Raw genomic sequence first — 14,735 nt, 5'->3', positions numbered from 1 at the left:
TATTGGTGTGTTATGGAGGATTTACAATATTCCGGGTGTGTTTGGGTTGGATATTCTGGTGTGTTTGGATGGAATCTGCGTATCTGTCATAGTCCGAGCTTTGTTAATAGGGTAAATAATTGAAATGAAATTTTGAAATTGATATTATTTGTTTTAGCACTATTGAAAAGTACGAGAAAAAATGTATGAACTAAATTATGAATTGAGTTAGTATGAGAAAAATGAATTATGAATTTAAGATTTATGAAGTAAAATAATTATATATAAAAGTAGTTTAAATAATTATAAAATTTATGGTTGATGTTTGTAATTTATTAATGTTAAATAGTCTTGATTTATAGTAATACCACTGAGTATATCCATACTCAGCGTACGGTTGTTTCCGTGCGCAGGTTAGTAGAAATCAAGTGTCCCGGCTCAGCATCCAGAATAATCCCGACTCCAACACAAACTTGGTGATGTATATTTTTCTTTTGGGTAAAGGTGGCATGTACATAGGTGTTGTTTAGTCACTTGAATATGTATATTGCTTTGAGTAGTGAAGGATGAATTATAAGATTTAGATGGTTAAATGAAATGGTAATGAAAGTACATGATATTTTGATACATGAACATTAAGTTTTTAAATGAATGAAGTTTATAATCAATTTTGAATGATGCTATGATAGTTATTAAGTTAAAATTATGTTAATGATATAAATATTAGTTATATGAATGTGAAATATTGGTGTTGGTTGTTTTGGTTTGAATTTGCAGGAGGTTTAGGTAAAAATAAGCAGAAATGCTGCCGAAATTTTTATAAAAAAAAAATTTGGAATACTCGAATAAGTCCCGTTCTACTTTTAATACGTGTTTGAACTTTGAGAGTTTAAGATAGGGACTTAATTATTATATTATACTATGAAAGTTATATTAATTGTAAATTATTCGTAAGTTGTCTGATATGTTCGGTAATGTCTCATAACCTCGTTCCGGTAACAGTTTGGGGTTAGGGGGTGTTACACAAAGTATCTCCCTAATTGGACTTGATAAACGATATAACAACCTTTTAATTGATTTGCTCAATTCCAATTAGAGAATGAACCATTTAGATTACCTACTAATATAAGTTGTCTTCTCACATTATGAGTAAACCATATAATACATCTTAATATTTGTTAAATATTAGGTAATTAGTGAGTCAATATTTACTTATACATTTTGCTTTGCATGAAAAAATTGTTGAGAACAAATACAAATGATATTAATGTAAATGAGGAAATTTTATTAAATAAATTTGTTTGAACAAATACAAATACATATGACGAAAAACTATACTAAGGGCACTAGATTTCAACAAAACATGTGACTATTCACGTGCTTGAATGATGTCTAAAGATCTTAAAAATTTTAGAAATGAAGTGTTATTAGTTAGTATTTTTGGCGCTAATAGCTGTAGGGCCATTCGGGTTGCAAAAATTAGCCATCCAGATGGATGGCAAACTATTTTAATAAATGTGATTTTGTTAAAGTGACATCTAGACAACGTTAAGATTATTTTGAAGTGCGTTGAAGTGTTTTGGATTTTCGAAAGTTCATTTAATAAATTTATCATGTATAAACATCTATGAAATAATTCAATATGATTTTAAAATTGTTGAAAGCCTTATAAAAGAAAGTTTTCATTAAACTGTTTAATGATGAATTTATTATAAAAAATTCTATAAAAGCTAAGAAAATATTATCGCGACATCACTTATTTGTGTCCATCGCCAAACTAGGTAAGGGTGTTACAACTTGCTAACAAAAAATGAAAAATTAGCAACAAAACCTTCCAATACTCCAATAGTTCCCCTTTACGAAAAAAATGATGGTGATCACTTATCGTGAAATATTCTGGGAGGTAGTTGAGAGATTAAATTATCTCACTCTTACTCGATCCGACATTGCATTTGCAGTTAGTATTGTTACCTAATTTATGTTTACACCTACAATCAAACATTGATCAACTTTAAGGCAGAATCTATATGAGCTATTGGGCGTGGCATATTGTACAATAGTTATAGGCATATTTACATTGAGTGTTTTGAAGATGTTGATATAGCTACATCCAAGATTGATAGGAGGCTTACTATCGATTACTATGTTTTTGTTGGTAAAAACTTAGTAGCAACAAGAAGTAAAAACGAAATATTGCCTCTTGATGTAGTGCAAAATCTGAGTGTAAGGCTATAACACAACCTACATGTGAAATCATATGGATGCATCATCTTTTAACTTAAATTAAAGTAGAGCATTTATTACTTATAAATATCTAAACTTTAGTACGATAATCAAGTCACATTTCATATTGTCTTAAATCCAACCTAGGATGGTTAATTACCATTTCATCAAGTAAAGATCTTTGAAAGCTTAATCTTCACCAGTTATGTGAAGACAAAAGAACTTGTTGATTTGTTCTGATAATGTATTTGGTTGGCTGTAATAACTAACCGAATCACGCATTTTCTTATGGCATGGTTTTGTTCATAGGATTAGTATTAAATGGAATACCACATTCAAGCCTTTGAATAGTCATTTCACCCTTCCACAAAATAGACAAAAAAAAAATATTTTCCAAAACACACTTTAACATTTTACTAATTTTCAAATCATACCTCACCAAAAATCTCGAAGTGTTTGAAATTTGTAATATATAAGGTGTAGGATTTCTCATATTTGTTAAATAGATACTCTTATTGCGATTTTAAAGGCAAGAGAGAGTGTAAGTTTTTGGTTTTGGCTAAGGTAGCATGTAACACCTCCAACCTGTATCTCTTGTCGGAATCAGGTTACGAAGCATTACCGGAGTTTACAGATTAAATAGACAGAAATTTCAAACATTCCATATCATCAAAATAAGTCATCAAAGCATCATTTAAATCCAAATTATAAACATATCAAATCCAAATCAATTTTGCCTAGTTCATGAGCACTTAAGCATAGAATTAAATTCACATGCACCTATTTAGATTTAGTTCAATTTAACATGCCATAATATGGCTTCAAAAACAAACACATATTTAGATGCATAAAACCAACCAAAATTAAACTTATAACCTCATTTACAATCAAACCACAAAATAACTATTATTTAGACACCCTAGGTACATGCCGACACAAAAGATAAACATCACCACATTTGAGTTTGGGATCGTTGTTGAATGCTGAACCGGAGATCAAAAGTTAAGTACCTAACCTGCGCATGGAAAACAAAACCGTACGCTGAGTATAAACTCAGTGGTATTTCTATAGTTCGAATATTTAAAGATAAGAAATTACAAATATACAATTTAAATATAAATACATAGTAATATTTAATTATTATAACAGCCATATCATACTTCATTTGTTTTTCAAATATCTCAATTCTCATACTTGCTATATAAATAACTTTTCACAATTTATTTCACATTCCATTATACTATTGCAATATCCATTCCATAGTCATTTCATGAGTATATAACTCATATATTCCATATAATTGCAACATATTTCACATTATATTTTCAATTCATTATTTCTTTTCCATTTCTCATACCATGCCATTTCAATTATAGAACTTTATTATTCATTTACCCCTATTAATACGACTAGGACTCGGGCGGCTACACGGATCCAACCAAAACACACCAGTTTGGCACCCAGTGCCTCATCGGATAATTCGAAGTAATAATTTGACACCCAATGTCTCATCGGCTAAACCAAATTAAATTAGCACCCAGTGACTCATCAAATTAATCCAAAGTAGTAAATTGAGTCCCAGTGTCTCATCGACTCGAAGTCGAAGAAATCCTTGAACTTTTCCAATCCTATGGCATGTCATCTATATCCGACTCAGCCCGATACAGTTAATAGGGCTCCAATTGACTTTTCAAATACAACCAATATTCATTTCAATTCAAATAATCAATATAATCAATATATATATAAATTCAATCAATATAAATTCAATAAATTCATCACATACTAAATCAACCCATTTAAATTGCAAAATACAATAATTCTCACCTCAACACTTACCATATATATTAAATAAATATTACAATAATTAATAACTAGCTTTGGATTATAGAAATATAAATTAGGAATTCTGAGTTATTCCACGTCGACTTTATCTTTCCCTTTTTAGTCTAGGATTCCGGTACAATGTTAGCTACAAAATTAAAACAATTAAAATTCATTAATACAACATGTAATAGGCCTATTTTGGCCGACCCAGGCCCAAGTTATACAACCAAATAACAGTCCAAGATAAAAAATACTACTCAAATACGTGACCCAAACCAAACAAGGTCCAATGGCCCAAAATATTAAACATTTTCGGAGAATACCCTAACCCTAGGGTTTCCTTGTGCACCGCTGCCTCCACGTGCTGGGTCAGCGTGCTCGTCGCCCGAAGACCACCACCCCTAGCACTGCTTGCACCAAAATAGCAGTTCATGCCTAGTTGACCTTGCCTGCAAGAAAAGAAGAAACATAAATAGAACAAAAAAGGCAGCAAAGTACCAAAAGCAGAAAAAGCAACAACAGTAGAGAAACAACAAAAATAGAGCAGTGATAGCAACTTGTAAATCAGCTATATAAGGCCGCAACAAAAGTTTGTAAGGGGAGGGAGATCGAATACACAGAGAGATATTAATAAAAAAAACTAAAAGTTCAAAAAAGAGGTGATTTGTTCTCTGTTATCTATTCTATTTTTTTTATTTTTTTTTGTAACTAAAAAACATCAAACAAAAACTTATGGCTTCTCCATGTCACGCCATTGTCGGAGGACCCCTTCGTTCGTGAAAGCCACGAAAACCCTTTAGGGTTTAGATCGGGCTTCGAAAAGCGAACTCGAGAAGTCAAAGGGCCAAAGTCGAATCTTTCTCGTTCTTTTTTTTTCTTTTCTAGGTTTTTGCATGGAGATTTAAAACTCTTTTATAAAAAAAGAAAAAAAAATAGGGTTAAAAGTTGGATTTTTTAGGCCTCCGATGACCTTGTATGGCGGCGCCGTCACCGACGACCAACGGCCGTCACGGTGGTTCTGCAATCGATCCCAAACTGGGGTAGGAAGGCTAAGAGAGAGAGAGAGAGGTGAAAGGTTTAACCTTTTTTTTTGAAAAGAAGAGAAATTAAGTAAAAAAAAACTTATATAGTGGAGCAAAACGGTGTGTTTTGGCACCCCCTAAAACACCCAAAACGACGTCACTTGGGGGGGATCTGAAGACCTGACCCGCTGGTGGACAAGATCTACGTGTTTCTTCCTTAAAAGGGATATTTATATGACCAGCCCTTCTGCCTTTTTAGTTTCTTCAATTTGATCCCATTTTGTTTTCTTTTTCTTTTTAAATTTACCCGACAATTTTATTTTTATTTCATTATGATCCCCCTGATTAAAGCGTGCATAAGGACTGGGAATAATTTCCCATCTGGTTCCTCCCTTTTTTAGCGCATTATATTCTGGTCCTTGTCAATTTTTTATTATTTGCAATTTATACCCTCTAATTTCGTTTAAATTTCAATTAAACCCTTTATTTACTTAGTTCAACCTTTTAATGATTTTTTATTTCATTTTATTTTATTTTATTACTTTATTATTATTATTTATTTTCCTGTTTATTATTATTACCTCGCCTTTTTATTTGTGATCCATATCACTTATATTTGTTTTATTTATTATTCTAAGTTAATATTATTTATGTGTACCTGAATTTAGTATTACCTAAATTTATTACATTTATTGACTTATTTGCTTATTATTATTCTGTCCTTTAAACATAAATTTAATATTATCTATAAATGTTTTATCAATTTATCAATTTATTCATTTCACTATTATGTACATCTATTTTATTTATCTATTGATATTTTAAATACTTAAGTTAGATGTTATTTATATTTGTTTTACCGACTTATTTTTTTTCTTTTATTTTTTTAAAAAATGTCTAAATTCGATGTTATTTGTTGTTTATTATTCTTTCATTTTCACTAAACACTAGTTATTTTCATTGTTATTTCAAATTACTTTATTCATCTTATTGATTCCTTAAATTGATATTTCTATTATTGCTATACTCCCATCATCACTGCCACAATATTTACCCATTTATTTGTTATACAAAATATAGCTACTTCACATTCATACCACATAGTATCATTGTCCATATTACCACTTTATATTATCAAAACCACGTCATAAATCGTATTTGAGCATGTGTATCCGTTCTCGTATTATCCCCAAATTTTATAAATACCCGTCGTTTTAAATATTACATTCATTATTATTCGAAAAAGAAAATTTTTAAAATAAGAAAATATTTCGTGTTTGAAAATTTGAGAGGTCGTGCCCTAGTGTAATGGGTTTCGATTTTTCTCGATTGACTCAAATGATCGAATATCCTTTTAAAAATTAAAATGCATGAGTTTTGAAGATCAAAAGACAAGCTTATTCTCGGGGGTTTAAAACGTCCTGTCCTAACGTACTGGATGTGACATTTTATTACTTCGGGACAAGAAGGTCTTTAGCATCCACTTTGATTTATCCAAACATTTTTTTTTGTAAAATTAACATTAATAAAAAAGGGAGGATCGTATTTTTAAATTCTTTACGGATTTTCAATTTTCGACATTAAGATATTAACTAATCAATTAGGTACTAATTTTGGGCATTACGAGGGTGCTAATCCTTCCTTGTACGTAATCGACTCCCGAACCTGTTTTCTTGAATTTCATAAACCAAAATTGTTGTTTTAATAAAACAGGACATTTTATTAAAATGACTAAATTACGAGGTGATCCGATCACACCTGAACAAAAAAGATTGGTGGCGACTCCCATGTTCGCTTTTATTTTCAAAATAAAAAGTACTCTTTTTTCAAAAAAATGGTTTCGACACAACATAATTTAATTTCATATTAAAAATTTCAATTTTTACTCAATATTTGCCTAATTTCCAATTTAGTCCTTAAATCGAGACTAATTTCATTTCTTCACAATTTAATTCTTTATTTTCATGCAAATTCCACTTTAGACTAAATTCAACTCCCTATTTTCACATAAATCCCTAAATTTTGAAATTTTCATAATTTATCCCTATTACTCAAAATTTACAATTTATTCTACAATTCAATCCTTTTTCATTTCTAACTTGAAAACCTATCAATTTAATCCCTAATACTCAAATTATTCAACATAAACAACATTTAAAAACTCAATAATTTTTAAAATTTTGACATGGGTCGGATAGTATTTAATACCGAAATTCTAAAATCATAAAAATTATAAGAAAAGGAGACTAAATTGACTAACTAATTGAACTTGAAAACTTTTGAAGGCATTAGCCCTTCGTCTCCTTCTTTCTCCCTTTTCTTTCTTTTTCTTTCTGTTTTTCGTTTTGACTTTCTTTCTTTTTCTATTTCTTTTGTTGCTTATTTATTTTATTATTATATTGTAATATAATATATATACTTACATATTAAGTAAGTATAATATATATATTATATTACAACTTATGCGGCCTCAACTAAAGACAATGACATAATTCCTTCTTTAATCCCTTTAATTTTTCTTTAATATATAATTCAACTTTCATCCTATATGTAATTTAATCTTTATATTTAATTGCTTTTAATTCAAGAAAATTTACTTAACTGAATTTTAATTAACTACACAACTAGTTAAAAATATTTATGAGTCTGATTTATGGGAACGGAGTCCCGAGAATGCATTTTTTTAATTTGATTCTTGTTAATTAATTAACTATTGAAACGTTAAAATTTCTTAACGAAACTTTAATACCACCTTAATAACACTCCGTAAATATTTATAAAAATATTTACGGCTCGGTTTATAAAAATAAGGTCCCAATATCTCATCTTCTAAAATCACCTGAACTTAATAAATCACTTATATAACATAAATTACCAAATAAAAAATCTTTTTAAAAATCACATTTGTCTCGTAAATATTAAATAATAATATTTACGAACTTACTCGTTGAATTTGGTGACCCCAAAACTACTGTTTCCGACACCACTGAAAAACGGGTTGTTACATAGCAAATTAAAGATGATCAGGTGAGTGAATGTTTATTGGATTATTCTTCTAGTAGTTTAGATGTTGATTTAGAAAAAAGATTAATTGAAAAATCGAGAGAACGAAAATTGTTATACGAATGACCTCTTGAAAAACAACGAATGTTGGTCCGCGATGACTATGGTGGCGGACAACGGCAGATATGGTGGCTGACCGTTGAATTAAGGAAGTTTCTAGGGTTGTTTTATATTCATTTTCTTAAGGAGAAAAGAAAAGATTTTAAAGTAATATTATATATTAAAATAAGTATGAAAATATTTTTAAAACATTAAATTAATGTTATATGAAATATTACATATTTTAAATTATTTTCAATATGATTTTGTATAGAATATCATTTATGCAGTTTAAGGGTAATGATGCCATTTTAACTTTATTACTGCCATATTCCTTGATATCATTCATTCAAACCAAACCAAACAATGTAATAATATTTTTATTACCCAAACTATGTAATCCATCCCTACTCCGGGTGTGTAACAAACTGGGCATAATTAATAAGGAGCCTATGGGAGTGTGTTAGCTACATATAACCGTACATAGTTGTTAACAAAATGACAGCAAATTTTGAGGCAAAATTGTAAGAACGAATCAGGATTGAGGATTGATTTCGTTTATTTCTTTCCTTGAATCTTAATTGTAGCTGTATAAACTCCTTGTAAATAAAAAATATAACACAACTTTCTCTCTAAGTCTCTTTTGTTTCTTACAACTATTATTAATGAATAACACAAGCCACACAAGATCTGATATGGTTACAATAATATTAACAAACTCAAAAGACAAATCACACTAACTGCATCTTACAAATATGAACTTCAAAAATAGAAGGAAAGAGAAAAGGATGGGGGATGAGTTGAGAGCTACCTATACAACCGCACAAACACTGGCAACTCGGAAGCCTGACAAAAGGTTAGCCCACAGTCAGTAGTTCCTTTTTATCTGTTTTGTTTTCACTCATCTCTACACATAGCAATACGCAATCTATGTCAGAACACGAAAGCATAACTATTTCTTCTCTTTGCTGATTTTGGTGAACGCAGGTTCATCAGTATGCAGGTTATAATTTTATACTCACTCACCAAAGGAGAGGTAAAAGAAATATTAAAATTATATAAATATAATAAAACAAAGGACCCTGGAGAGTGGAGATCCTATGCAAATTTACTCCTCTGGCTTCCGGAATTAAAATTTGTTGTCATTGAGTGCTGCGTGTTAACCCACTCCGAGATGCATTTCTGCATAAATTTCAGAACTTGTTAGCTGAAATCAACAAAAAGTAAACTCTCTCTGTAACCAATGAAAATGAATTAAACTATATTCTTAAACTCTAATTAGAAAGTTTTCTTTAGAATGATTATGTACAATGATTGGTAAAATCTATAGAATGTCTTGCTCTACGCATACTCCTCCACTCTAAACTGCAGTGAACAAACATAAGATAGACAAACCCAAGGACTAAATCATTTCATGCTTTCTGACCAGGAAGTTTGCTTTAAAATAATTACCTAACAATCCCCAGTAAAATCTATATAAAAATCTTGCAATGCATAGATGAGAAGGCAAATCAACAATCAACTTGAATCATACTTACTACACTAGTACAATTTTATACTTCAGATTAATTTGTATTTTGCAAATACATACATACATACATACATACATACATACATACATACATACGTACATACATACATACATACATACATACATACATGTTTGTACTGGCACATACTGAAGCAAAAAATGACTCAAGCTTTTCCAACTTCACCACATCTCCCCCTATCGCTTTTTCCAAGGGCAGAAAAGGAAAATCAAAGGAAGGTTGATAAAGTATGTAGATATGCTCCATCCTTCAATTTTTTTTTAAAAGCCATTAATCTGATGTGCTAGATGACAGTTTATGCTATCACTTTGATTTGGTCCCGAGCAAGTAACAGAATGGGCATGGGCCAACAAGGTCACAAGTACATTATCTTCTACTAAGGGTTTATGGATGAGATAGTAATTTTGTCTGCTAGAAACCTATCTCATGTTATCACATGTAAATTTAGAGTTATCATAATACTACAAAAATATCAAAAAAGTATGAACTTTGAAATTTGAGGCAAAAACAAAATGCAAAGATATGAAGAGTAGAACAGATCAGTGACAATAAAATCTAAACAGTCGTATAAAACAAAAGCACCTTCCAGTAAGCAGCTGAGCAGCAGATCCCTTGGAGTTACCAAACCGCTTGGCCCTATTCTCATGTTCTTTCTCCACACGCATGGCAGAAACCTCTTTCTCCATGGCAGCCACTTCTCTTCTCATCTTTTTAGCCTCAACTTCCATTGCCTTAGTCAATGTTTCTACCTTCTTAGCAAGCATCTGAAAAGTACTAGGATTACTAGAGCATTTTATCCAGAACAATAAAACAAAATGACATCGACTTGAAAGTACAAAGTATCAACCTCAATTGCATCATCCTTATCCTTGAGACTTTGATCTTTCTCGTGACCTGCTTTCCTCAAAGCTATGACCTCTTTCTGCAACAAATCATACAATACTCCTGGAACATTATCCTCTTTGTCAACTGGCTGGAAATCATCAGGAATTGCAGTACTTGGTGCTTCACCCTCCTTGGCTCCTTCAGAAGGCTGATTGAATGAAATATTTGAGCCTGACCCATTAAAAAGCGTTTTAGCTCTGTCTAATGATCTTGTGCCTCCATCAAATGACTTTGATGTTCCTTTAGCATGCTTCAACACTGTACTAGAAGACAAAGAGGATCTCAGTTGAAAGCTCGGAGATCTCTTGGGTAAAAACCCATTGGATGCAAGTTTTGAGAAGCTATCAGCTCCACCAAGAGACTGACGCCTAGAAGGCCCATTGCTCATGCTTCTTCCATCTGATGTACTGCGACTAACACTATTAGAAGATCCTCTCAAGCTCTCTTCTAGAACTCTAAGACGCAATTGATATTTCTCCTGGAAAATAAATAAATAAGGTTCTTATTTCAAAAGCAGCAGTATCAACATAGAGAATAGAATACTAATTGTCACAATCAGATTATTACTTTCAACTGAGCTTCAGATTTTGCCGTACGCTCACTTATAGCAAGCTTGTCCCGAAGTTGCTGCATTTCTCCCTGGAAGAAATAAAGTCCACAATGAGTAGAAAGTATTAATTCAAATGACTCAAAAGGAGAAATGATTTACAAGAACCTGCAAGAATCTTCGTTCTTCCAGCCATTGTTTTACAGGCATCACTTTGTCATTAGAATCTTTCCACTCATTTGCTACAACTGTGGCAACCCTATTAGCAGTTACTTTTGCACGTGCTAGCTCTCGATCAAGAGTTTTTCTTTCCTCCTAAGGAACAGAGAAACATTCATTTCAGAAGAGCTTTAAGATTATATCAGCAAAAAAGAATTCGGGCAAACTTGGACGGTTAAATGCTGGACACATTACATTCATCTCCTGAACTTTCCGCTGGTAATCCCTAACAGCATTTGCAGCAGCACCGCCAGCAAGAACAGCCTCTTCCAGCTCCCTTACTGTTTGTGTAAGCTTCTCAACCTCCGCAACCTTTTGGCGATGCATTTTGTCCAAAATTTTGTTCTCTTCCTACCATATACAAGTTATGGATATGTGACTTTCTTCATATATAGTTTACAGATTATGCAAAAAAATATTTGCCTCAACTCCTGATGCACATTAAAAAAGGATATGCCAAGAATGATTGGAATACCTGGCAAATTTCTATCTGCTTCATCAACTCCTGATTTTTGTTTTGGAGGTCATCCACCATGGATGCTTTGGCCAACGCAACTTGTACAGTCCTTTCAGCTTCAAGTAAAGCTGCTTCTTTTGATTTAGTTAGACGATCAAGGGCCTTGTTATCATCTTGAAGTTTTGCAATCTGCAAAGAGAACCAAAAAAAAAAAAACTAATCAGTAAGAAGATATCCATCAAATATAAGGTATAAACAGTCTCTAATTCTCTTAATGTGACAGAACCAATAGTTCAGGAGCTCAAGAAATACCTCTTGCCGAGAAAGCTTCAGCTCAGCTTCCAAGGGTGCAAGAATGGCTTCAATTGGAGGCATATCATCATCCTTTTGAGCGGCATGAACCCTTCGCAAAGTGGCCTCAGCTGCAAACTGAGCAGCCATGGATGCCTTCTTCTCATCATTTATTTTCTTGATTTCAAGGTTCTGCAAAACATGTTTATTAACTAAACATAGCAACACAACAACTAAAAATCATAACAATAGAATAAACCTTCAAGGAATACCTTGCTTTCAAGAAGAGATTCTGCCAATTTAAGCTTCTCCTCCATTCTTGAGAGCTCATCAGTGAGCTATGATGCAAAAGGAAAATACAAAGTCAGAATCCATCTCAATCATAAAAAAATTGTCACAAGAACTCCAAATCAACATAAAATCACATTTCATACAGGTCCAACACTGCAACAGTCATGAGTTAATTTTATATATTGAATGGCTACAAAAGGTTCATAAACTAAGATGCAAGAGTATTGGCAAGTTTAGAAGAGCCCATATTACATAAAAGCACAACTTTTCCTCACAAGATTAGCGAGTGATTGTATATACAGATATAGTAAGAAATAAAACAAAGAGGGCAATTAACCATCAAAACAATCATGACACGGAATAATACTATTAACCCCATTAGATAATTAAGCATATGAATATAGAAAGATAATGGAGGAAGAACATCTAATCTAACAGGAAAACTATGATGAGACAAGTTCTAGATTACAGGTAGACATGAAATCTTGTGACAGCTTTAACAATGACGAGCCAACAAGTTTAGCGGACAGGACCCAAGCAACCGAACAATTGCAAAGCATTGAAATTAATTTGCCATAATCTACAATTTAAAATAAACACATACAGATGCTACAAGGCAACCTGAAAATGAAATTGGATAAAGCACCAAAAAAGGATTCATTCTGTTAGATGAGACAGCCCATCACTGAACTTTAAAGAGTTACCAAGCAACAAGTAAAAATGATGAAAATTCCACCCAACATGACTCTGACATAACAGTTACATCTATATTATATTTAACCAAATTATATCCCGAAGGTCAGGAAACCAACATTCCAACCATCAGAGGGAACATAGTTTCACTATCAGCAATGATGATGCAGGCAGAAATAGCAATTTACATATAAATTTACAGGATCTACTCTTCGGATACAAACAGCTCCATCTTCCATCAATTTATTTTTCTTTTAACAGTACCATCTCTAAACTTCAAACGAAACGTACTTCTTCACCAAAAATCAAACATTATTAATGCGGAGGAAAAAGAAACAGTGGAGTTCAGCTAAGGTCAGACATAAATCAACAAGATATTAGCAAATTACAGAACTCTCAAAATAAATTACTACTTTAACAACCGGTATTGCTAGAGTATTAATTTCTAAAATAAATTAAAACCCAATTTTTTCAAAATAAAATAATAGTTTTAATCAACCTCTTCAACAGCCTTTTCTCTTTGTCTTTCAGACATCCTCAATGCCTTAATTTCTGCTTGTGCTTCTCCCAGTTCTCTATCTTTATCTGTAACCCAATCCAACAAAATAAATAAATAAAATACAGTTAACTTTAATCTAAAAAGTAGCTACATTGGACCAATCAAGGCAGAAAAACAACTGGATCGAGCCACATTCCTAACCTCTAACTTCATTCTCCAGCCGATTAAGCTCAACTTTCACCGGATCCGACCCGTGAAGCAACGTAATGAACTCATTATCCGCATCGAAGCTAGGTCTAACAACTTTCCTCCTCGACGAACCTTTCCATCCACTCTCCTTGAACGAAGCCGACACCGCCAACGGCGGAGCTACTACCGCCGTGGTCAACGACATCCTCACCGGCGAATCACTCCTTCCATTGCTCCCTATCTCCGCTGCTTCGCGGGAAATCTCCGCCATCTCCGATCCAAATCCTTCCTCTCACCACTTCTTCCAGCACAAAATGCAAACGGAAGAAAAAAAAATGACTCTATCCAAAGAGAGAGATTTGCTTCACATCTAAAACTTGAAGTGGATCCAAATGCTAATGTTTCCAAATCAGTTGAAATACAGCTGTTGAACAGATTTTCGAATATAGAAAAAAAAAATCAAGCGAGAGAGAGAGAGAGAGAGAGAGAGAACAATGATACTTATTATTATTATCATCTTTCTCGCACTAGAATGTGGATTTAAATCTGGTTACAGTGACAGAGTGAGGAGAGAGAAAGCAAGAGTGATTAGCCACGGCTAATCCAATCTAATCACTTTAATTAATTGATTAATCATTGATCATTTTATGGCGCTGTAATTTCTACAGATTAGTGGGGAAAGGAAAATGGAAAACAGGCTTTGGTTTGGTTTACCGGTCAACTAAGTCAGTGATGTAAGTAAAAAATTAACACTTAATCCAAATCTAAAAGGTCTAATTTTAAATTTCATCATTCTATTTCTTGAAAACTAAAATTTTAGTCCTTCTATCTTAATTTATTAGAACTTATAATTTACAAAAACAAAAGGGTTAATCCAACTGCTAGTGAACATTTGAACTACTACTATATTTTGTTAATTGGTAGCATATTTCTTGATTTTTTGCTAATGCTTTACGTATAA

The 14,735-nt window shown here is 32.3% G+C and overlaps 1 protein-coding gene across 1 annotated transcript; it reads right to left on the bottom strand.

Moving 5' to 3' along the window:
- Window positions 1-8,778: 8,778 nt before the first annotated feature.
- LOC107918114 (microtubule-associated protein 70-4) lies at window positions 8,779-14,365 on the bottom strand. The gene is made up of 11 exons (XM_016847632.2): window positions 13,787-14,365; window positions 13,586-13,671; window positions 12,375-12,440; window positions 12,124-12,294; window positions 11,830-12,000; window positions 11,550-11,705; window positions 11,304-11,450; window positions 11,156-11,227; window positions 10,551-11,066; window positions 10,286-10,467; window positions 8,779-9,335 (listed from the first exon to the last, which is right to left on the bottom strand). The coding sequence occupies exons 1-11, from the start codon at window positions 14,043-14,045 to the stop codon at window positions 9,296-9,298; spliced, it is 1,866 nt and encodes a 621-aa protein (XP_016703121.1). The 5' UTR covers window positions 14,046-14,365; the 3' UTR covers window positions 8,779-9,295.
- Window positions 14,366-14,735: the final 370 nt, after the last annotated feature.

This window comes from Gossypium hirsutum, chromosome A12 (assembly GCF_007990345.1).
Source record: "Gossypium hirsutum isolate 1008001.06 chromosome A12, Gossypium_hirsutum_v2.1, whole genome shotgun sequence".
NCBI classification, from domain to species: domain Eukaryota; kingdom Viridiplantae; phylum Streptophyta; class Magnoliopsida; order Malvales; family Malvaceae; genus Gossypium; species Gossypium hirsutum.
The sequence above is the reverse complement of the archived record's forward strand: the minus strand, read 5'-3'. Positions and strand labels throughout refer to the sequence as shown.